Genomic DNA, 25,103 nt, shown 5'->3' on the forward strand with positions numbered 1-25,103 from the left:
GTGAAAGAAGTTTCTTTGAAATCTTTGCAAATTTATTAAATAAAAAACGGAAAAAAATATCACATGTACATAAGTATTCACAGCCTTTGCTCAATACTTTGTTGAAGCACCTTTGGCACCAATTACAGCCTCAAGTCTTTTTGAGTATGATGCTACAAGCTTGGCACACCTATTTTTGGGCAGTTTCTCCCATTCTTCTTTGCAGGATCTCTCAAGCTCCATCAGGTTGGATGGGGAGCGTCGGAGATGTTCAATCGGGTTCAAGTCTGGGCTCTGGCTGGGCCACTCAAGGACATTCACTGAGTCGTCCCGTAGCCACTCCTTTGTTATCTTGGCTGTGTGCTTAGGGTCGTTGTCCTGTTGGAAGATGAACCTTCGCCCCAGTCTGAGGTCCAGAGCGCTCTGGAGCAGGTTTTCATCAAGGATGTCTCTGTACATTGCTGCATTCATCTTTCCCTCGATCCTGACTTGTCTCCCAGTTCCTGCCACTGAAAAACATCCCCACAGCATGATGCTGCCACCACCATGCTTCACTGTAGGGATGGTATTGGCCAGGTGATGAGCGGTGCCTGGTTTCCTCCAGACATGACGCTTGCCATTCAGGCCAAAGAGTTCAATCTTTGTTTCTCATGGTCTGAGAGTCCTTCAGGTGCCTTTTGGCAAACTCCAGGCGGGCTGTCATGTGCCTTTTACTGAGGAGTGGCTTCCGTCTGGCCACTTTACCATACAGGCCTGATTGGTGGAGTGCTGCAGAGATGGTTGTTCTTCTGGAAGGTTCTCCTCTCTCCACAGAGAAATGCTGGAGGTCTGTCAGAGTGACGATCGGGTTCTTGGTCACCTCCCTGACTGAGGCCCTTCTCCCCCGATCGCTCAGTTTGGCCGGGTGGCCAGCTCTAGGAAGAGTCTTGGTGGTTCCAAACTTCTTCCATTTATGGATGATGGAGGCCACTGTGCTCATTGGGACCTTCAATGCTGCAGACATTTTTCTGAACCCTTCCCCAGATCTGTGCCTCAATACAATCCTGTCTCGGAGGTCTACAGACAATTCCTTGGACTTCATGGCTTGGTTTGTGCTCTGACATGCACTGTTAACTGTGGGACCTTTATATAGACAGGTGTGTGCCTTTCCAAATCATGTCCAATCAACTGAATTTACCACAGGTGGACTCCAATCAAGTTGTAGAAACATCTCAAGGATGATCAGTTGAAACAGGATGCACCTGAGCTCAATTTTGAGTGTCATGGCAAAGGCTGTGAATACTTATGTACGTGATTTGTTTTTTTTTCCATTTTTTTTGTTTTTTAATAAATTTGCAAAGATTTCAAACAAACTTCTTTCACGCTGTCATTATGGGGTATTGTTTGTAGAATTTTGAGGAAAATAATGAATTTAATCCATTTTGGAATAAGGCTGTAGCATAACAAAATGTGGAAAAAACTGAAATATACTAGGGATATGCAGGAGTAATCGACTAATATAGTACTCATTCTGCACCAGCTAGTCGACTATTAAAAACACTACTCAGATATCGAAAATGTGTATTTGTATACTGTGTGCAATGCTGAATGATATTGTACTTTCTAGGGCTGTGTCGATACAATCAGATATCAATATATCGCGATACTTTTTGTCATGATATTGTATGGATACTTTAGATCCATGTATCGATATTTATTTTAACTATTTGTGTATTCATATCATGTAAACACAGAACAAAGTTGGCACACTGTTCCTTCCAAATCAATTTAATGAACTCACCACGAGACAAAAATGTGATGTTTCAAGCTACATGCTCTTCATCACACACCAGTATATAACTGAAATATACCGATATTAATTGGAATTGAAATTGGAATTGATTTGTAATAAAATCAAATTATGATTTTGCGATGTATTGCAATATATAAAATCGTGACGTGTATTGCAATACGTATTGTATCGTGAGGTGCCAGGCGATACCCAGCCCTAGTACTTTCCCTCTGAATCTCTTATCAAATCTCGCAGTTACAATTAAGTCAACTGGGAGGCTCTGTGTATGTGTGTCGTCAAAGTTTTGGATAAGACAAAGAATTATGATGGCATCATTGGCCAAGTGTGAAGTCGAGTGTGACAATACTTGTAATATTTTGATTCTTATTGAATTATAATGTATTGGTATTCAGTTCTTGTTAGAGTCATGCATACCAATGGACAAGGATCCTTGGTATTCAGTTATTGTTAGAGCCATGCATACCAATGGACAAGTATCTGTTTTAGTAGTGGAGCGAAATTGTAAAGCAGTACAAGAAACTCGGAAGCTTAATAGACCAATATGTGTGTATGAGCGTTAAATCCCTGAACTCCGACAGAGTGCATTTTATAAAAATAAAAAAACTTTCGCCACTTGTTTTTCTGAATTTTAACATGTGAAATGATAGAAATGTGATAGACTTGTAGTTTATTCTGTATATGTGCATTACACTAATGCCTTCAGTATTGGTTTCTATGTAAGCTCTGGGTAAGTGCAAATGTTTTTACTGTTAATTAAAAAAAAATATTAATGCTTATTGTTCATTTAATTTGAATAAAAATGTATTCATAAATTGTTAATAATTTTTTCCCAAAAGAAAAGCAAAGTTTGTTCTTTGTAACGTTTGTAAATGAAACAAAATAGCTATAAATTTCACTTATGTGTCATACTTATATGACAATTTGTGGGTTAGAGTACTCTACTAAACAATTACTATTCATATATGAATGAATAATACCTAAAATCATGCAGTGTATTGAGGAGAGGTGTGCTATTGCTTTTTAAAGCAATCTGGCTAACGATTTTCTTTTAAGATTATGATTTTCATCTGACAGATGCTAAAATCCCATAGACTTACATTGAAGGAGGAACCCAAGCCAAATCCAGGGACCAGAATAGCGTAGAGACTTGGGGGTGGGCTCTTTTGACTTTCGGTGGTAAGCAACCACCCAGAACACCCTAGCCAACCACATGCTAAAAATAACTCATAACACCTTAGCAAACGCATAGCAATACCCTGGCAACAACCCACAACACCCTAGCAGTTTTGTATGTGCATTAGCACTGACAGGAAAACAACAGAATTGTACTATTGATCTAAATCTGCTTCTTGAAGTAACTTTGTCTGCCTTTTATGGTGTTATTATGAAGTTAATTGTGTCAGACCCAGATATTTTCTAAAAGCTTGTATAAATCATGGCTGTCCTGTTGGATTATTTTTAAAATGTGTCTGATCCCATGACTGATAGTTTAGAGCCCTGTTTGTGGACTGATGCTTGAAAAAAAGAAACGTAGATTTACAGTGCAATAATGAAAAAGGCTTAACACACAGTGGTGTTTTGATCGATTTGGTTAGTGCACTTAGCTCTCTAAAGTAGAAGTGAGGTCAAATAATCAGATTTATTCTGATGTTAAATTCACTGATGTACTTTAAAAGCACTCACTTGTGTGTCTGACTAACTGACACACGCGCACACACACTTTAGCCTCCAGTGGTGCTCCGTTGATTGTGCTGAATCATTCTGGCCTTGTGCTTTTGTCCGTCAGCCCCTCGGCTCAGGCCAGTATTCAGTGCTTTCACTACTATTGTCATGCTGCTGTTACTCATTCACTCGTCCCCTTTCAAGATTTGCCCTCCTCTCCCCTCTGTGTCTTTCTCTCTCTCTTTTTATCCTCTGCCCCCATGTCAAGTCAAGGCACAGTTTATTGTTGTTCCTCTTTCAGGGGAACAGAAGGAATTAAATGTTGTTTCTCCAGTGTCTTTGGTGAAAACATTTAGAGATGAAATGTGTTATTATTTTCAACACTTTCTCCTGCACTAATTTAAAGGAATAGAACCTGAAAATCAACATTCTGTCTTTATTTACTCTCAGCATCATGTTGTTCCAAACCTGTATTATTTTTTCTATTTTGTGAAACAAAATAAGATGTCAGCCAGAATGTCCAGGCTGCTCTTTTCCAATGGGGACTGTAGATTAAAAAAAAAATCATCATTAAAGTAGTCCATGCGACTTGTGTCCTGTATTCCAAGTCTTCAGAATCCATGCAACAGATTTAGTGAGGAAAAGGCAGAACTTTAAGTCATTGACTGCATTCGAAAGCTTAGGCAGATGCCTTGATGTCTCGCTGCTGAATCATTTATTGACTTCACAGGCAGTGATTTGCATATACAGGGCCTGAAATTAATTTCTGAACCCAGCTCAAAAGGAGGGGATTTGCACATGGGGGTGGGAGGAGTCTACTTTTTTCAATTCTTGCCTTTTAGTTTTATTCAGATGGAATGATGTATACGTTGCAGCCTACATTATCGCTCTTCTCATCAGTCTCTTGTTTCCCAGCAAGACGTGATGCATTCATGAGCTAACAAGAGATTTTTATTGTTGTTCTTGGCAAATACCTTTAACAAACACTTAAACAGGAAGTTAAAAGGATAGTTCACCCCAAAAAATGAAATTTCTGTCATTACTCACCTTCCAAAAAAACTCCTATATTCCATTGCTGTACTTCTGTTAAACTTGACTCTTGAACATGTTATTTGCTCTGCAATTTTTGCACATTTCAACATACAGTTGAAGTCAGAAGTTTACATAAACTTAGGTTGAAGTCATTAAAACTCATTTTTTAACCACTCCACAGATTTAATATTATCAACCTATAGTTTTGGCAAGTCGTTTAGGACATCTACTTTATAAATGACACAAGTAATTTTTCCAACAATTGTTTACAGAAAGATTTTTTCACTTTTAATTAGAGACCGACCGATATGGGATTTTTGAGACAGATACAGATTTTAGAGGGGGGAAATTCACCGATTACTGATATGGTTGCCGATATAGATATAGTTTCACCGATATGATTATGCAAAGGTACTCAGCAGGCTGCTTTCTTAAACACATATTTTTATCAAAGAATATTTGACATTATTATTATACAATTCTAGAAATGAACACTGAGAAAATCAATAATAAATTCAAATAAAATAAATAGCTAAATAAACATCAGTACTGTTTAGTATCAGTCAAATACTGACCATTAAAATAAAGAATAAATACAAATAAAATAAATAGCTAAATAAACATCAGTACTGTATGTTTAGTATCAGTCAATTGCTGACCATTAAAATAAATAATAAATTCAAATAAAATAAATAGCTAAATAAACATCAGTACTGTTTAGTATCAGTCAAATGCTGACCATTAAAATAAAGAATAAGTTCAAATAAAATAAATAGCTAAATAAACATCTATACTGTTTAGTATCAGTCAATTGTTGGCCATTTAAATAAAGAATAAATTAAAATTAAAATAAATAGCTAAATAAATATCAGTACTGTTTAGTATCAGTCACATGCTAACTGTTTCAATACTGCCAGTCAATTAGAGGCAGGTTGTAACACAAGAAGCATTTACATCTGCCGAGTCAAGCGGTGTTACACCGTATTCTGCTACACCATATTCTGCTATACAAGTTCAGGGGAAACTTTCAACAGTGGAAAACCAGACTTTTAAATATTACATTTTAAAAATGCAATGACTGGAATTGTTTGGTTGAAAGGGTTACCAAACTGTGAATTCTGAACAAAACAGTTTGGTGAATACATGTTTACACATTAGCTTCCACTCAGCTGACAAGCAATGAAAGTAGCTATGCTGTTAGCTAGTTAGCTATAAGCTCGTTGTCACGGAGAGTAAAAGATGGACTTCATTTACTTTTCAACATTGCGTCTCACCAACTAGGTAACAATGTAGCGTGAAATCAACACTCAACAGACACAATCCACCACCGCACTGTTGTCTGCTGAGCTTCAAAAAGATGCTCTGATGCTTACCTTTCAATCTGCTACGTTACTGACTGCACTAACAAAATGTAGCTGGCTAACACAGCAAACAGATGTGATAAACATGAATGACATAGTTGTCAGGGACAGGGTTAACATTATATTAAAAAGGGAAAATGATGGGGTTATTGTTTATTAACTTTCCAGTATGTATTTCACAAACTAGTTAGCAACCTACCGAGAAGACACTGCTTAACTCTGCATCGCTTAACTCCACCCTGTCTGCAGAGCCACCGTCAGCTCAGCTCTGTAAACAGTGGAGTCGGAGCACTCTCTGCTGGACAAACTACGTTATGACACCAATTCTAAAGCATTGTTTTCTGCATTATATGGTCTGAAAAAAGTTTTCATATCTGCGCATATTGGTAAACGTATACGCCAATACGATATATCGGTGAAAGGATAATATTGGCTGACCGATATATCGGTCGGGCACTACTTTTAATTGACTATGTAACAATTCTAGTGGGTCAGAATTTTAGTTAGCTGTGCCTTTAAGCAGCTTGGAAAATTCCAGAAAATGATGTCAAGCCTTTAGACAATTAGCCAATTAGCTTCTGATAGGATGTATACTGAATTGGAGGTGTACCTGTGAATTCATATTAAGCTCTACCTTCAAACTCCATGCCTCTTTGCTTGACGTCATGGGAAAATCAAAAGAAATCAGCTAAGAACTCAGAAAAAAAAAATTGTGGACCTCCACAAGTTTGGTTCATTCTTGGGAGCAATTTCCAAACACCTGAAGGTACCATGTTAATCTGTACAAACAATAGTACACAAGTATTAACACCATAGGACCACCCAGCCATCATACCACTCAGGAATGAGACGCATTCTGTCTCCTAGAGATGAACATAGTTTGGTGCAAAAAGTGCAAATCAATCCCAGAACAACAGCAAAGGACCTTGTGAAGACGCTGGAGGAAACAGGCAGACAAGTATCTATATCTACATAACCTGAAAGGCTGCTCAGCAAGGAAGAATCCACTGCTCCAAAACCACCATATAAAAGCCAGACTACAGTTTGCAATTGCACATGGGGACAAAGATCAGAGAAATGTCCTCTGGTCTAATGAAACAAAAATGTTACTGTTTGGCCATAATGACCATCGTTATGTTTGGAGGAAAAAGGGTGAGTCTTGCAAGCCGAAGAACACCATCCCAATCGTGAAGCCTGGGGGTGGCAGCATCATGTTGTGGGGGTGCTTTGCTGCAGGAGGGACTGGTGCACTTCACAAAATAGATGGCATCATGAGGAAGGAAAATTATATGGATATATTGAAGCAAATCCTCAAGACATCAGCCAGGAAGTTAAAGCTCGGTTGCAAATGGGTCTTCCAAATGGACAATGAGCCCAAGCATACCTCCAAAGTCAAGGAATTGGAGTGGCATCACAAAGCCCTGACGTCAGTTTGATAGAAAATTTGTGAGCGAAAAAGCATGTGCGAGCAAGGAGGCCTACAAACCTGACTCAGTTACACCAGTTCTGTCTGGAGGAATGGGCCAGTTCCAGCAAATTATTGTGAGAAACTTGTGGAAGGCTACCCAAAGTGTTTGACCCAAGTTAAACAAAGGCAATGCTACCAAATACTAACAAAGTGTATGTAAACTTCTGACCCACTGGGAATGTGAGGAAAGAAATAAAAGCTGAAATAAATCATTCACTCTACTATTATTCTGATATTTCACACTCTTAAAATAAAGTAGTGATCCTAACTGACCTAAGACAGGGAATGTTTTCTTCGATTAAATGTCAGGAATTGTGAAAAACTGAGTTTAATGTATTTGACTAAGTTGTATGTAAACTTCTGACTTCAACTGTATATGACCATTCTATATATTCTGTATTTTACATATCATTTGCACCGTAATAATTTCTGCCTCATTCACTTTCAAGCATCTTCTGTATTTTGGTTTATACTGTTTATTAATTTGCATTGACCAGTTTACAATTTTCACATCTTAAAAATTAGCATTTTATAATAATTTAATACATATTCATGTTGACAAAATGCATTGGAAATGTTAACAGATTAAATACTGAGAGAGAACCTTGTTGCTAAATCAGTTATGATTTATATTTAAAACAGATAATATGTATATTAAAGACACATAATATTTAATGTTGTTTATTATCAGTATGATAGTATTTATTATATTATTATTAATACTGTATGTATAGTAATATGTACTTATTAAAATTGAATCACAAGGTAGAAAAAATACCCATGTCCCATGATGCTCTGCAGGCGATGTGGGTGGAACTTCTGGTTAAGCGTAAACAATCGTTATGTTATGTACTAACGCAGCATTAAAAATTACAGAAACGTAATATAAAAAAATAATTTATGTGTATTACAGGACTGTCTTGCTGCTTCCAAATCACCTTTTTCCCTTTAGAGAAGACATGCACATTCTGCAAAGACACTCAGAAGAAAGTGAATTGCTGGCAGGAATGAGGACAGTCATAATACAATTAATTTCAAATGTGATAAAACATCTCACTACTGTACATGTCTCATCTAATAATTATGGTCTTCCACTGTAGAATTATTAATTTAGCATCACAGCATGAAAACAGTTGAAAACATCGTTACTACTCACAGACAGTTCAGGAAAAACACTCTTCCTTTTCATCCTCAGTAATAATGCCATTTCAAAACAAAAAAGATGTTAAATTGAAAAGAACAAACTCTCAAAATGTCTAATGAACTTTCAGCACATGTACACACACCTGTTAGCACAATAATGCGATCGTTTATGTAATTCATTACACTCCGTTTCTGGATGTCTATCGTAGCCGGACCGTAATGGTGATAATATAGTAATAAACAGTAATAAGGGAGCACCAAGACTAGATCGCTTGCAATGTAGACAGCTTTGTTCATTAGCCTATAAACAGAAGCTAGAATTTTATCACGTCACTCGCTTACGGAGATGAGGTATAACGGAGTTTGCATGTCGAATTAACAGGTTTGAAAAATGTTATACATCTGAAGCATCTTAAGTTCAGTTTCTACGCGACCAAAGCGTTTCTCTTCATTCACTTTTGTTGAATGGAAAACTAGGGCTGTCAATTGATTACAATTTTTAATTAATGTGCCGATTAGTTAATTGTAATTAAACGTATATAAATATTCACTGTTGTACTTTCAAAACATTGCTCTCTTTATTTGAGAGATCCCATAAGTCAACTTTTGGCTGAACCAGTGGCATGGCTTTTGGGCGAAACTATCTGTTTGTTTAGCACAAGACACAGCAATGGAGCATTACATGCAGGTTTTGTTCAGATAAATATCTGAGTTAATGGTGACTCGGTGCATGACACATCAGGTCTTGTCTATGTGTTAACACGCACAGTGGTGACTGTACTGCTCCTGGCTACAGGTATAAAGAGTCAAATCTTTACGTGTGACCTCACCTGGCCTTCAAGGAGACCATCAGCAAACTTCAACAAACTTCAGCTGTTGCACAATAAGTCATCTGGTTAGCAAATGTTACATAGAGCTTGTGTGGAGCTTAAAGCATAATTAGGCCTTGTTTTGTTTATGTGTCTGAAATTAACCATGAGGGAGTCTGCAAGATAACCGGTGTAATCTCCTTCCAGGGCCAGAGAAGGAATGGAGGGTGTGGAGAGGATATGTGCCTGTGTGTGTGTGTGTGTGTGTGTGTGTGTGTGTGTGTGTGTGTGTGTGTGTGTGTGTGTGTGTGTGTTGATTAACACTCTCTCACACACAGCAGATGCAAAACCAGCTACAGTTACACTGAAGAGACACTAGCAGGGATAAAAAGACGGCTGAGAAATAGAGAGAGAGAGAGAGAGAGATGTGGTGAGATAGAGAGAGAAGGGGTCAGACCACCTGCCACTTTTAAGAAGTCTCTTCTTCTCACGATCAAGCACACACACACACACAGAGAAGATATTTAGAGTGAGACCCTTAGGGTAATATTGAAATACAGTCCTGCCTAATGGCTAGCGATTTTTGTCATACCAGAATAATCATTGGTACGTGCAATTGAGGCTGAGCACAACTTGAAACCTCACACAGGAGGTGTTTGTGAGCCGCTGTAGAGAAAGTGATACATTAAGGCTACTATTTTCAGGAACACAATGTAAACACTGCAAGAGCATAAATTAAAGCACTAAGCAATAGTGGTCGACTGATATGTTTTTTCTTTTTTAATGGCCGATGCCGAATTGTTTTAAATCTTAGCAGTTTCTGTTTAGTCATTAAATTGTAGTAATTGATTTGAATATTTTTTATGTTAATATATTAGGAAGAAGGAAATAGTACACACAGTAGTCCAGCCACCACAGACTGCATGTGTGCATTCGCAATGGCATTTTCTCACAAAAGAACGAAACAAACTAACTGTGCATACAGTGCACAGTGTTTATGAAATGTACTTATAGCACACGTGAAGCGCTTTTACTTTGATGTTGCTCTCTCGCGCTTGTGCGGATCCAGTGTACAACAGTCTCCTGACAGCTTTCAGTTAACACGGCTCGGATCGCCTGCTTGGAGTGTCACGGACTGACCTTCATGCAACAATCGTGAGTTAGAGGAACAGAGTTTTGATCCAGGCTGGTAGAATACGAAGAAGATATTAGAGTGTTTAACATTTGTGAGTCAAGAGTCTATTATTGTAGTAACACAATGGCACGTAACAACAAAACAAACTGTGATTGGTCGTTAACATTTCTCAGATGGCTCCTTCCCATGCAAGCAGGGAATTCTCGGCACCCTTGCGATATCCGATAATTAAAAAATTCTGAATATTGGTTGATTTATCAGCCTCAGCATTATATATTGGTCAACCGCTATTTAGCAATGCAACCCAGGCAGAAATTCTCATAAAAGGTGAAGTGTGTAATTTCTGACACTAGGTGTTCTGTAGTGATGTGGCGAAAGAAAGATAAGTCACTTTGGATAAAAGCGTCTGCTAAATGAATAAATATAAATGTAGATGCACCAGACAAAACAGGTTTCCCAAACACTCCACCTGTTTTCCATTGGTTGGTCAAACATGTGGTCCCATCTCAAACTCACACCAATAGTTGAGCCAGAATTTAACACATCGCACCACTCGAGCAAAAAGAGCAATTTTTTTTTTGGTTTGTTTTTTTTTTTGGTCATGGAATTATAGTGAATGGGGAGGCTTTCAAACTTCAGACAAGCATTGACATAAATTCAGACATAAATTTGTTTGTCTTTGGCAGAAGAAAGTCATATAAGTTTGAGATGGCATGAGTAAATGATGAGAAAATTTGCATTTTCAGGTGAGTACAGGCATGTTTTAAAGCTGTAATCTGAAATGTTAAATTATTAGTTGATGCTTTCTCAGCTTTAATTATTAAATAGTAAGGGCTAATGGACCTGAAGGGGTTTATTTTGCGACAAAGGCTAACTGTACATTATTCTGCTTATACCTTGGCTACCTACCAAATAAATATTGAAAGACATGAAGTGTTGATTTATGTTGAAGTTATGTTGTTATTTGAGAAGTAAGAGTCTCTAGAAACGGCTGAATTCCACCTCCGGTTTGCGTCAGAGTTCTGTTGGTGTTTAATTTGCGCAAAATGTCTAACTGACTGCTTAGTATCTTGCTTCGTACAAGACTAATGGCTAAATAAGTAAATAAATGGATATGAAATATTGATTTGTGTTTACATTATTTTATTAGCTTGTTTGTAGAGATCGCAGAGTGTTATGAGAAGTAGGAAAGATGACTCGCAATACCTGGATGTGTGATCATTTGAGTTTTCCATTGAGCCGTGGAATAAATTAATAAATATATAATTAATAGTTTATGTAAATTAATATATAGTAGCATGCAATGATAATTTGTTTTATTCGTTTTATGCATTGGAGTGAATATAAAAGTTTCATGTTTCAGAAGCATTTCAACTATATACAGATTTGTACATATCTTTTTTTTTTCTCCCCAATTTGGAATGCCCAATTCCCAATGCGCTCTAAATCCTCGTGGTGACGTAGTGACTCGCCTCAATCCGGGTAGTGGAGGACAAATCTCAGTTGCCTCCGCGTCTGAGACAGTCAATCATCTTATCACGTGGCTTGTTTAGCACGTTACCGCGGAGACCTAGCTCGTGTGGAGGCTTCATGCTATTCTCCGTGCCATCCACGCACAACTCACCACACACCCCACTGAGAGTGAGAACCACATTATAGTGACCACGAGGAGGTTACCCCATGTGACTACCTTCCCTAGCAACCGGGCCAATTTGGTTGCTTAGGAGACCTGGCTGGAGTCACTCAGCATGCCCTGGATTCGAACTCGCGACTCCAGGGATGGTAGTCTGCGTCTTTACTCGCTTAGCTACCCGGGCCCCCCCATATCTTTTTGCTTAATGTTGTGGGCACATTGGCATTTCTCTTGATCTGTGCCATGTTAGGCTGGTATGAGTGCACAGAAGTGAAGAGCATTGTGGGAAATGTGGGCTGCCCCTGGGAATCTTTAGTTCCCACTGGGAACAGAGGCGGGAAATGCTTCCTTGCCAAATAAAACAGCTGAACAAAAGATTTTGAAAAGGAGAGCAGGTTGGACAATTGGACAGTGCAGAGATGAAGAGAAAAAACGCACACACTCACACGCACTTCCACGCTATTGTTCTCATTGTGTGAAACTAACTTTGGTTTGGTTGATGATCATCAAGAGGGTTATCTGTCGAAATTTAGCCGAGCTGAATCTGAAAGGCATAAAATTGTTCTATACTTGAAAACACTAATGTACAGTGCAAACATTACACACTTTCCTTCATTAAACCTTATCTCTGTGTTTTTGTTTGTTTTTGCTCTGTCTGGTTTGTCTCTCTAATCACATGGACCAACAGTCACCCTTACACTCACATTCGCACACCCTGTACTAAGCTTTCTCGGCCCTGTAATTAAAATCCTCCCCTTTTCAGAAATACATCCTGACCCTAAGACCAGTGCCACAGAGGGAGTGTGTGTATTTCACGATTATATCTGAGAGAGCAACTTCTGTCTAGAATGACAATATGGAACGGAATTGGCATATGGAGCTATATTCAGGCCAAAAGCTCACATCCTCAGTTGCTGTCAAAAATCGACTGAAATCTAAATTCCTATAAAAAAGTTTTTGTTCCCTTTGGAAAACTTCATGGCTGCATGTGTGCTTCCTGTCCCTGGATAACAAAAACCAAAAACAGCACAAAGTATTTGAATGCGTATGCTAGACAATAGGTGCATAGTCTGAATGCTCTATTGCCATTGAATAGGACTCAAAGAAAATGTTATGACAAAATTGTTTCAATCAAATCCACTCTAGTTTGTCTGTTTTGGTTTGGGTGAATCTCAAAAAGTCTTTTATATAATTATATTATATATAATTATATTTGGTATAAAAATATAGGCAAATTTTGTGAGATTTTATTTTTTTTAACGTTTAATTATTTTTCTGCACATTCCAAATGTATTACTTAAATTGTAAAGTATTTATACATCATTGTAGTATTTGTAGTGCTGCATTTATGCTGATTAAAAAAAAACATTGTATTACATTATATAAGTAATTTTGCACAGTAATATAGTAAATGATGGTATTACAGTAATTACAATCTAATGAGAATCCTCTTTGACTAATGAGAATTATTAAAAAGAGAAACTCATGTAAATGTCTGGATACAATGCGGTAATGACAGTAACCTTGTTATTAAGGTCACAATGCAAAAAATCTTAATGGTCCAAAACTAGGCTTTGTTTTAATCATTCTTTTTCTTTTGATTTTTGTATGAAATATGACCTGGATATGTTGCCATGAGGTTAACCCATTTATTTGTTTAACTTTTATTATATTTATATTAAACTGAAGTTTGACCTCCTCTGTTGTAAGGGGGATGTTTGTTGTGTATATGTTCTGTAGTTTTGTTTGCCTGAAGGCTGTCAATCATGTAACTGTGTCTGTGATTAGTCATTCATTGTCCTGTACTAAATGTGATTGGTGGTTCTTTCTTTTAGACCTGTCGAAGAACCGGCTCTGTGAGGTGCCAGAGGCGGTGTGTCAATTTGTTTCCCTGGAGACGCTTAGCCTGTACCACAACTGTGTGCGATCCCTCACGCCCAACCTGTGCCAGCTGCAAGCTCTCACCTACCTCAACCTCAGGTGCACACACAAACACACATTTACACCATCCTCACTCTTTAGTTCGTCACATACTTGAGAATGTGACCCACAGAATAATCCGCTCTCCCTGAGTGAAATTTCAGCTTCTCTGCGGTTGGAGAAATTGAAAGGATTGTATATAAATCTGTCGTGGCATCTTTTGTACTGGAGTTTGATTGCATTCATTCACGTCATTTGAAATTCCCCCTTTCTGTCTCTGTCTCTCTCTCTGTCTTTCACACTTTGTGTAGTCGTAACCAGCTGTCCAGTCTCCCGCTGTCAGTATGTCAGCTCCCTCTACTGCGGGTGCTCATCGTCAGCAACAACAAGTTATCAGTTCTGCCGGCCACTATACACACCCTCACACACCTACGTCAACTGGTAAGTACAACTCACATACAAGTGTGACTGACACCTAGTTACAAAGGGTTCTCAACACTGTGGTATATGTAGTATTTCCGAAATCTTAATTAAGTGGTCTTTATTGTCCGTGATCTTTGCAGATACACACAATATTTTGTCCCTGCTCTTACACTGTTATTTCCTTAATCTTTCTCTCTGTCTCTTTCTTGCTGTTTGTCTCTGCATCAGGATGTGAGTTGTAATGAGCTGCAGTCTCTGCCTGTTGAGCTGGGCCAGTTAGAATGTTTAAGGGATTTAAATTTGAGAAGAAACCAGCTTACAGCTTTACCTGAAGGTCTGTATCCCAAACACATTTTCACACACACCTAATTTTTTTTCCTTTTTCTCCCAATTTGGAATGCACAATTCCCAATGTGCTTTTTAAGTTCTCATGGTCGCGTAGTGACTCGCCTCAATCCGGGTGGCGGAGGACGAATCTCAGTTGCCTCCGCGTCTGATACCGTCAACCCACACATCTTATCATGTGGCTTGTTGAGCGCGTTGCCACGGAGACATAGCACGTGTGGAGGGTTCACGCCATTCACCGTGGCATCCACACTCAACTCACCACGCGCCCACCTAGAACGAGCCACATTATAGCGACCATGAGGAGGTTACCCCATGTGACTCTACCCTCCCTAGCAACCAGGCCAATTTGGTTGCTTAGGAGACCTGGCTGGAGTCACTCAGCACGCACTGGGAATCGAACTAGCGAACTCCACGGGTGGTAGCCAGCGTCTTATCCACTGAGCTACCCAGGCCCCCTGTCACACACACACACATTTCCTCCGCCTTTTTCTTCACAAGCCTTGTTTATACTTTCGCCTGGCACTGTAGTGCGTGCGTCCTGTGCGCGCAACTTTCACTGGCCCGAGGCGTTTATACTTATTTGGTGTCAGGTGCACTAACTGCATTGCGCTTTATAGTTAAACAAAGACGTTTTTTGCACGCACGTCAGATGATTAGGTGAATTAACACTTAAATTTCGTGACTGTTCCTCACACGACAAAATTGCATGGCTTCAGAAGAATTTAAATATAACGTACGAGTGATATTGATGACTTGATGGTGCTTTTATGTGCTTTTGGAGCTTGACAGTTGCAGTCAATATCTTTCATTCCTCATTCGTGTTTCACGAATAAAAATTGTAAAACGTGTTTCTTCTTTAAAAGGGGGCGTGACCAAAAACTATTGAGATCCACTGCATTAGTTAATGTTACATAAGGGAATATTGTGTTACATAGCACATGCTCATCATGTTCAACTAAATGTAGAAAAGCTTAATTTTTTTTGGGCAACAGGAAGTGGTGGAAATTGGAAAGTTTACTAATGTTATTAACCAGTAACAAGCATTTTAAAATTATATTTTCACTTTGGAACAATTAAAGAATTTTATTGTGGTTTTTGGTTACGCTCTGCAAAAAAAAGTTTCACTTGTTTTTGGTTTTCCTTCCTTGAACTGTTTCTAATCCCTGCTCTAAAATAACCTAGGACACAGATCTCACACCATCCCAATTAACAACTATCCCAATAACTGCATCCAATCATCTCTATCTGTTGCATCTACATACATTAAATCATCTAATTTGCACTTCTCTTGTCTCAGAGTTGTCAGAGTTGCCTCTCGTCCGGTTGGATGTGTCATGCAACCGCATATCTCACGTGCCTGTTTGTTACCGCCATCTGCGGCACCTCCAAACCATCATCCTCGACAACAACCCCCTCCAGATGCCCCCAGCCCAGATCTGCTCCAAAGGAAAGTTCCACATCTTTAAGTATCTGAACATGGAGGCCTGCAAGAGGACCCAGGATCAGTTCGAGAAAGCGCTTCGGCCCACTGCCTTCAACAGCTGGTGAGAGAGATTATCAAGGACGAGAGGTCTTTAGAGGGCTCACAATCAGTGCAGGGTGTTGAAAAACTCGAATTGCCTGTTTCCAAGAAAACCCTACTTATGTTTCTGCTTGTATGTGTGTGTAGTCTCTCTAATCTCTTGGATCAGGACCTGTTCCCTAGTCAGTATGGCGCCCTTGACTCTGGGTTTAACAGTGTGGACAGTGGCAGCAAAAGATGGTCAGGAAATGAGGTATGAGGAGAGCTGGGTATTTTACTCCATTAAAGACTAATGCACCATTTCAGCTGAAGTTTCTAAAAGCTTATCAACAGGCCCACATGGAATCTGCACCTTCAGAAAGCTCTACAGGTTTCCACAGTAATGAGCCCTTTGATATGCCCTGCCCAAACCGGCTTATCAAGTAATTCCATGGGGTCTTTTATGGGGCTAATTTGATTGTGCTTTCAGCTGCCAATAAGAGTGTAGTACTCACAGCTCAATTTAACACATTTTGCTGTGCTTGATTCCATTTCTAAAAAAAATGTGAGAGAAAAAGTCAGCAGGTTCCATTTGGGCCTGCTTATCAAGAGTTTTCTTTTCATTTGGATGATCTAAGCAGCTGTGCATGTGTATGTGACCTTCTTTCTTGTTCCAGTCTGCTGACGATTTCTCAGAGCGTTCGTTACGATTGACAGAGATTTCCCGTGAACACACAAATTTTCAGGAGGAAGAGGAGAGAGACATGTTACTAAAAACACCCAAAGGTGAACACACAGTGTTACATGTTAATTACCTCTCTGGGTGTGAAATGTGGCTACACCATTGATTGTGTCTAAACCTTTATTTCTATAACATTTGATCCTTTATCTTCTATGTAGTGAATGGAGACCTTGAGCAAGCTGATTTCATGTATAACAGTGTAACAGAGGAAGAGGAGGAGAGGTGCCAACCTCCACATACAGAGCCCTCTCAGGTCAGGAGGACTTAATGAAGTCATGAGTTCAGATTACAATAAAAGTAATGTTTTGTTTTTTTACGGGACGATAAGACAGTGGTTGGTTAATCAGTGTGGACGACCCTTATGTAGAATAAAATGGATTTTTTAGTTTTGAGTTTCTTTATCTTATGTGAGTATAAATGATAAAAGCTTTACTCCTAAACTAGTTTCAATACATTTTAAGAAATATAGAAGCCACAGCGTAAAAATATGTTTAACCATACTTAAATGATTGTCACTCTGTCCATGACAGGAAAAGAGTGAAAGTACCAACAGCACACCCTCCCAGAGCCCCGAATCGACCGGCAGCAGGTGAGACTGTCACTCAGACAGACCTTTTATAGAGATTCAGATCTTCTCTGCTGTTTACAAATACAAGACCCACATTGCCGGTGTTAGAAATGTATTAGCAAGATGGAGGTTGCCTTTGAAGGACCATAATGTTTTGTGGCAAAGGCTCCCAGAGTCCTACTTTGAAGGACAAGGAATTTGTTTGCATTAGAACGATACATGTAATCCAATTTGAATAATTTGATTGGTTTTGGGCACATGCGTCCACAGTCATGCTATTGCAGACCCTTAGGATGATCAGCAATCTGACTAGCCTGTTAGGTGACTGATAGTGGAACATTTAGACATCACAATGCTCTCAAACTGATTTGCTTGCAAGTGTCGTATCAGGTTAACAATAGTACGATTCCTCGAAAAAGAATAATTGAATTGGATTAATTGTTTCTGTTATATATTCTCATCTGTGAGTTGCTTTCAATAAAAGCATCTGCTAAATGAATAAATGAAATTGTAAGATAGTTGTTTTCAAATCGCTTTGGCTTCGGGTCAAATATTTTAAAAATCTGTTTGACAGATGGCATGTTTTCATTCCAAGAGTGAAATTTTGGCTCTAATATTTTTCATCATGTATCTGCTCTCAGTATTGGCCATGAAAAACATCAGTCAATTATGTGACTAAAATGGAAATCATCTGACTTCCATTTATAGTATTATTCCAATCAATAGTAGGATAAAAATAAAAATGTACTGACTGAGATTGGCTTGGAGGGGAAATTCAGGTACCAAACAGCAGCAGCGCAACAAGTAATGTGCACAAAACATTACCACTATACATGGTGCATTGAAACCAGACAATGCAGGTTAAAGGAGAGTGTGACGACATCACCTCAAAGAGCGCATAATTTGAATGCATTTGAATACAGCTGGTGATACTGTAGAGAGTGAGAAGATCTATTATTGTACTAGTGTGTGTGTAAGGGCATGATAAATGTAGGAGGAGAGGGGGGCATTGTACTGTCTCATGATAGCAGGGCACAATGTGGAGTAAACTGTGACTAAGGTTGCTCCAGGATGCATCTTTAATAAGATTTGTCCTTTACTGAGTCTAAAATACAAAGATGAAAAAACGAAACACAAGACAATTAGAATTGCAAAGCAAGAATCAGAACTAGAAGTAAAAATTTTGTTTGAAAGGGATTTGAAGGCCACATTGATACTGTTTAGTCAAGCAGTTGCCATGAAACACAGAGTATGTTAATTAAAGTGAGTTGGATCCCCCCCCCCCCCCCACTCTGGTTGTGCAAGGTCAGCATGTGAAGGAGTGCTGGAAAAAGTCAACAGTGTGATTCATGTGTTTCCTCCTACAGCTCAGAGTTGAGTACCTGATTCAAGTGTTACTCCATCGGCTTGGAGTGTCCCACAGACCTGCATTTCACTGTATAAAAGCAGCCATATTAAAGTTAAATGTTTGTAGACAGAACTGTTGGTGTCATTGTCACTATAATATAGAATAATATTACTATTATTCTACAGACTTCGTGTAGGGTTTTACAAAAATCCCTAAACCAAGACCAAAATTATCAATTGTAACACCTCCTAGAGCAGGCCTATTCAACTGGCGGCCCGTGGGCCAAATCCGGGCCAATCGAAATTTTAAGTGGCCCGCATAAGGTTGAAAGTTTTCTTGGGAGCAGTTCACACCAAACACGCTTTTGCGTCTCTCTGCATTGTTTTTCAATTGTTTTCTTCTGGAAACTTGCGCTAGACTAACATTTTTGACCATTGCGCCCTGTCTCGCAGTATTTACAGCATCTCATGCAGGAGCGCCACATCTTTTAGACACTTTTAGAGGTTGCGCTAGAATTAAGCCTGATCATCATCCGTTAATTTGATGGAATGGGAAGATTAAAGAACTTAAATCAAAGACAACATACAAATGTGAGTTTGGAGAAACAGAAACGTTCTTTCTGTTAATTTGGTAAAGAACATATTCAATTTGGAAAGTTTAAATTATTGCATCTATAACAAATTTCATTGTTATTGTTCAGTCAAATATTTAGCCAGTATTACTCAAATTTTGACTAATGTTGAAAGCACACTATAGTTGATTTTGTTTTTTGTCGCAAATTACCGTAACACTTTATAACTACACAAAGTATTTGTAAAGCATTAGTTTATTGTTAATTCATTATTTATAACTTGTTTCTAGATTATTAATAGAGTATATACAAATAGTATGTTATTTATATTTATTGTTTATTGTTTAATTAGTTCACATATACTCAGATTGATAATGTTTTTGTTTTTTTTATCCTTATTAAACAACTAAAAAGAGTAATGGAAAATTAGTAAACAACTTTTAAGAGTAATGGATCACTAATAAATGTTGAAATAGGCATGTATTGTTCTTAAGATTACGCAAAATACTTATCAATTAGTCTGTTCTTTTTAAAAAAGAATTTCCTCCAAATTTGGAATGCCCAATTCCCAATGTGCTTTTTAAGTCCTCGTGGTCGTGTAGTGACTCGCCTCAGTCTGGGTGGCGAAGGACAAATCCCAGTTGCCTCCACGTCTGATACTGTCAACCCGTGCATCTTATCACGTGGCTTGTTGAGCGCGTTGCCACGGAGACATTACGCGTGTGGAGGCTTCCCACCATCCGCCGCGGCAATCACGCTCGACTCACGACGCGCCCCACCGAGAGCGAACCTCATTATAGCGCATGTGACTCTACCCTCCCTAGCAACCAGGCCAATTTGGTTGCTTAGGAGACCTGGCTGGAGTCATTCAGCACGCCCTGGGATTCGAACTAGCGAACTCCAGGGGTGGTAGCCAGCGTCTTTTACCACTGAGCTACCCAGGCCCAATTAGTCTGTTCTTTATTGCTGTAGTAGTAAGTGTTTCTTAAACAGTAATTAACACATGAATTATGCATAAATGTATTTCCAATTAATTACATATATAAATGTAAATATAATTTCTTTAACTTAATTAACTACTGTATGAACTGATGCCACTTTAATGTTCTCAAAAACTTCTTTACCACTGGTATGCATCAACTTAAAATACATTAGTTTGGTATGGTTAACAAGAAGTTTATTAAGGATAAAAACTGCTTAAATGTGAACTAATCGTTTGCTACAGTGAATATAAACAAATGACATATTTCTACAGTACATAATGTATTAACAGTGTTGTAACAATAATTTATAAATTATTGATTAACTACAAGTGGATAAGTTTTTTGTTGAAAAAATATTCTTGCTCAGCCCACATGCCTAGAAGAATGTTTCTACCTGGCCCACTTGTTGATGAAGTTGAATAGCCCTGGAGCTTTCAGTCTACATCCAGCACACTTGGCACAGACCTTCAGACTGTTCTTACTCCGGTTGCTATGTATTTTATAACTGATCATACTTGCGGTTTTCCCATAATGGACAATGGAAAATCCCAAAAACCCCATAGACTAAGGCTAAGATTTTGTCATGGAATATTTGTGAACTCCAACTGTCAAAACTAACTAACTTACTAGAACACCATAACAATATCTAGTAACTAGCCAGAACACCCTAGCAACCACCTAGATCACCCTAGCAACACCTACAGTAGCAACCAATCAGAAACACCTAGCGACCAGCCAGAAAACCCTACTGACCACTCAGTAATGCACTCTCTGTCTGTTTGATTTTCAGCCAGCCTGTATAACTTTTCAACTTTAGACTTTTCAAACTATTTCAAACAAGGTTTTGTCAAGCCAACATCGAAGTTTTTCTTGACAAATTTTATCAATCATTTTGTAATTAGTGGTGCAAGCTATGCATGCATCACAATTATTATGATTTACATTTCAGCATGTAACTTATCCTGCACCTTTTATTCCAAGGACAGGAACGATACTTCAAATTGAGTGACTTGAGTGAAGAGGTGTGCTATGACTATTTCTAAGTGGACAGACAATATTTTCGCACAGTGGACAAGAAAACAGTCCAAAATCCCTCAAATTTACATAGAAGGAGGGACCCGAGCCATATTTAGGGACCAGAATTTTATAGAGACTTTGGCTAGTAAGCAATCACCCAGAACACCCTAGCAATGCCTTAGCAACCACATTGCAATGCAATTAAAACTCTCAGAACACCCTGACAACCACATAGTGATGCCCTGGCAACCACTAGTATCATCTATATATAGCATTTTGAGTTAACTTTGCTTGAACATTTTTGGTGTGTAGTTCTGTTATGAGAAAGGACTGAAAGACCTAAATATCTTTGTCACTTCCTTCTTGTCAGAATATTTGTGATTGGAGATGGTTCAGATTATGTCTCTCCATCCAGCCCCACTCTAGAGGAGAAGAGGAGGCCTGGAAACCTGCTCATCTGGCAGGAGAGAGAGAGAGCGCAGCAGCAGAGAGACAGAGCCAGCACGTGAGTGTGGAGGGAGGATGGGGTTGAATGAATTAAGGAAGTGTTGAACTGAAACTTGAGGGAATGGGTGAGAGTACATCTTTGTCATAAATAAACTAAAGGGTGGTCAAACAAACACACACACACAGTAAATCAATAAGCCATGAGAGGAAATATGTTAGTGTTTTTATCACATGTTCTTAGGGATGACACAAAACGAACTGTCTAAACCACCCTTAACCAGGGTCAGTCCTAGGATGTGGTCTTTGGTGGAGCACTTGTGTGTTTGGGGGGTGGTGGGGCAATGTTGATGGTTTTGCCGTCAGTCTGGAGGGCGGAGTGCCCCTTGGTCGTTTCACTGTCAGTCAGGGTGGGGGCATCAGAAGTTTCTGGGGGGACTCGAGGCAAATCTAGGGGAGGCAATGCCCCCTCTTAGACCCAGCCATGCCCTTAACCGATGTAAAATCACTGTAATACATGGACTCAAGTGGCTTATTGCCTTTAAACTGTAAACCAGCGGGAAGAACACTGGTGAAAGACTACAATGTTCAGTAAACTGTTACATTTATTATTAATTAGGGATGGCCCGTTACCGATACTGCTCTCATGTACTTTCACTCGTTCTCTTAAAAATGCTCCGATACCAAAACTCTATAGCATCTGATAACCAATATTTAATGAGCTAGGTATTGCTCGTGTAGAGGAAAACTTTCTGATTCATTATCAGTTCTGAATCAAAATTATTTTTAAAAATCTGTATCCAGAAATCATAAACACCTGGAAAGGTCATGAAAATTCATTGGTCAAAAAGGGTGGGAACCCTCAATGTAGAATATGCAGTCACAGATGTGTGTATTTATGTCTGTGATATTTAGATTCTCTGTTGGCCAAACGTCTTTTTGCTATGCAGATTTGCACAACACAAAATTCCATGCATATGCTTTTGTTTCCGTTCTCCAGTGTTGTGCACAAAATGTAGTGTGGCACCCCTTATACAGACTGAATGTTGGTTGAGTCTTTGGCCAAGTTGAAAACTCTGTTTTTGGTTTTCTAACATCATCGTTTTCCAGTGTATGCAGTTATGGTTCAAGTGTGCATGAGAGGCATAAACGAAGCAAAATCGATGTTAGTGTGACGGTTAGAGGCACTGTTTTGCCAATATACAGTAGACTCTGAGGAGTTTTCAATAGCATATAATGGCTTTTAATTACATAAAATGGCCTCTTGTATTTCCTCGGTGATAATCCGTCATCAAAGGCTTGTGGTTTTAAAGGAAACCACGGTTACCTGCTGTCGTATGCCTTGACTTCATTAGTGTCTTAAAGCACATTTAGAGTGTTGTGTTATGAAGCGAGAAACAGTCATATGAACAGCACAGCCCAGAAAACATCAGAAGGGTTCTCCCAGAATGCCTCTCTCTGTAGGAACAAAGTCTGTGTTCCTGTTCTTTATTAGGAAGCTATTGACTAATTAGTGTTTGATGTCTTACAGTTTGCAGAAGATCACTGTAAAAACAGGAAGTAACTCGGCGACAACGACCAAGCTCGGAGGAACAGGAAGTGTTTCAGGGTAAGAGTGTAACAAATGGTCTGCATATGCGTTATATTTTCTGTGGTTGAATGCGCATGCCTGTGTGCGTGCTGAAGTTAACATTCTATCGTGGTAATCTGAGTCTCTTTAACAAACAAAGTAAAATCTACCTTTGAAATCGTGACACTCGGGAGATCAGATTACCAACATTTGTGGCATGCATGAATGAACAGCCTAATCCAACAAACCTAAAAGGAATAGTTCACCCAAAAATAAAAATTCACTCGTCATTTACTCACCCTCACGCCATTCCAGATGTGTATGACTTTCTTTCTTCTGCAGAACACAAACAAAGATTTTTAGAAGAATATCTCAGCTCTGTAGGTCCTCACAATGTAAGTGAATGGTGACCAAAACTTTGAAGCTCCAAAAGCACATAAAGGCAGCATAAAAGTAATCCATACGACTCCAGTGGTAAAATCCGTATCGTCAGACGTGATATGATAAGTGTGGGTGAGAAATAGATCAATATTTTAGTCCTTTTTTACTATCAATCTCCCCTTTACATTCTTCTTGGTTTGCTCTTGGTGATTCGCATTCTTTGTGCATATCGCCATCTATTGGGCAGGGAGGTAAATTTATAGTAAAAAAGGACTTAAATATTGATGTGTTTCTCACCCACATCAATAATATCGCTTCTGAAGACATGAATTAAACCACTGGAGTCATATGGAATACTTCTGTGCTGCCTTTATGTGCTTTTTGGAGCTTTATAGACTAACAGAGCTGAAATATTCTTCTAAAAATCTTGAGGGTGAGTAAATGATGAGAGAATTTTCATTTTATAGAAAGCAGGCCCGGCTATGAGCTTGGCCCACCTTGACAACCACACCCACACCTGTTTTGGCCCACCTGGAAGGTCCCATGACCCACCTTACATTTTAGAGCTGAAGTCGGGGTTGTTAGAGAGTCAATTAATTTTTGTAAAACATTAATTTTTTGGTTGTAATGTTATGATTTTGCTGTGTTGTTTTGTAGTTAGTGAAATGATCAAAGCTTTTTGCTCTATTTATTGTCAATCTCTGTCTCCCTCTAGTGGTGACAGCTCAGATAGCAGCTCTCCACCTAACGGCTTAAAACAGAGATGTGCTGTGAGTCTTCGCATTTCTGCTTTCCCTCCCTCATTCTGTTTTCATCTTATTTATTTTAAAACTTATAAACACATTGAAGAGAAAAGAGACTTGTCATTCTTTTTAATCGTTGCTTATTTCTCTCTCTTTTTTTCCCTCAGAGTGTAGATCAGGTATCTTCATCTTCTCATCCTGTGTCATTGCAGCACTCCATTAGTCGTCCAGGTACTCTTCACACCAGCTTAAAATATACAGTATTTCAGCTGCCTTTTCCTTGCATAATGTTTTAATAATACGTTTTTATTCAAGTAATAGAAATGTTTAATATATATATATATATATATATAAATACACTGGTGGCCAAAAGTTTGGAATAATGTACAGATTTTGCTCTTATGGAAAGAATTTGGTACTTTTATTCAAGTTAATTACTATTACAATTTGGAAAAAAATGTTCAGAACTTCTTAAACTACTTCAAAGAGTTCTCATCAAAAAATCCTCCATGTGCAGCAATGACAGCATT

The 25,103-nt window shown here is 38.7% G+C and overlaps 1 protein-coding gene across 3 annotated transcripts in view; it reads left to right on the forward strand.

The window, feature by feature from the left end:
- The window catches only part of LOC127454604 (leucine-rich repeat and calponin homology domain-containing protein 4-like), a 65,638-nt gene that overhangs the window by 26,680 nt on the left and 13,855 nt on the right, over positions 1–25,103 (forward strand). For 2 of the 3 annotated variants that reach the window (XM_051721927.1, XM_051721918.1), the window contains exons 2-13: positions 13,850–13,994; positions 14,246–14,375; positions 14,586–14,691; positions 16,003–16,249; positions 16,375–16,480; positions 16,884–16,992; positions 17,107–17,201; positions 17,479–17,537; positions 21,806–21,940; positions 23,411–23,488; positions 24,546–24,600; positions 24,741–24,804. In XM_051721927.1, the coding sequence (XP_051577887.1) occupies positions 13,850–13,994; positions 14,246–14,375; positions 14,586–14,691; positions 16,003–16,249; positions 16,375–16,480; positions 16,884–16,992; positions 17,107–17,201; positions 17,479–17,537; positions 21,806–21,940; positions 23,411–23,488; positions 24,546–24,600; positions 24,741–24,804 (1,329 nt within the window). The remainder of the gene's footprint in view (positions 1–13,849; positions 13,995–14,245; positions 14,376–14,585; positions 14,692–16,002; positions 16,250–16,374; positions 16,481–16,883; positions 16,993–17,106; positions 17,202–17,478; positions 17,538–21,805; positions 21,941–23,410; positions 23,489–24,545; positions 24,601–24,740; positions 24,805–25,103) is intronic. The other variant, XM_051721931.1, reaches the window with a different exon arrangement.

The sequence above is a fragment of the Myxocyprinus asiaticus genome, chromosome 2 (assembly GCF_019703515.2).
Source record: "Myxocyprinus asiaticus isolate MX2 ecotype Aquarium Trade chromosome 2, UBuf_Myxa_2, whole genome shotgun sequence".
Taxonomy (NCBI): domain Eukaryota; kingdom Metazoa; phylum Chordata; class Actinopteri; order Cypriniformes; family Catostomidae; genus Myxocyprinus; species Myxocyprinus asiaticus.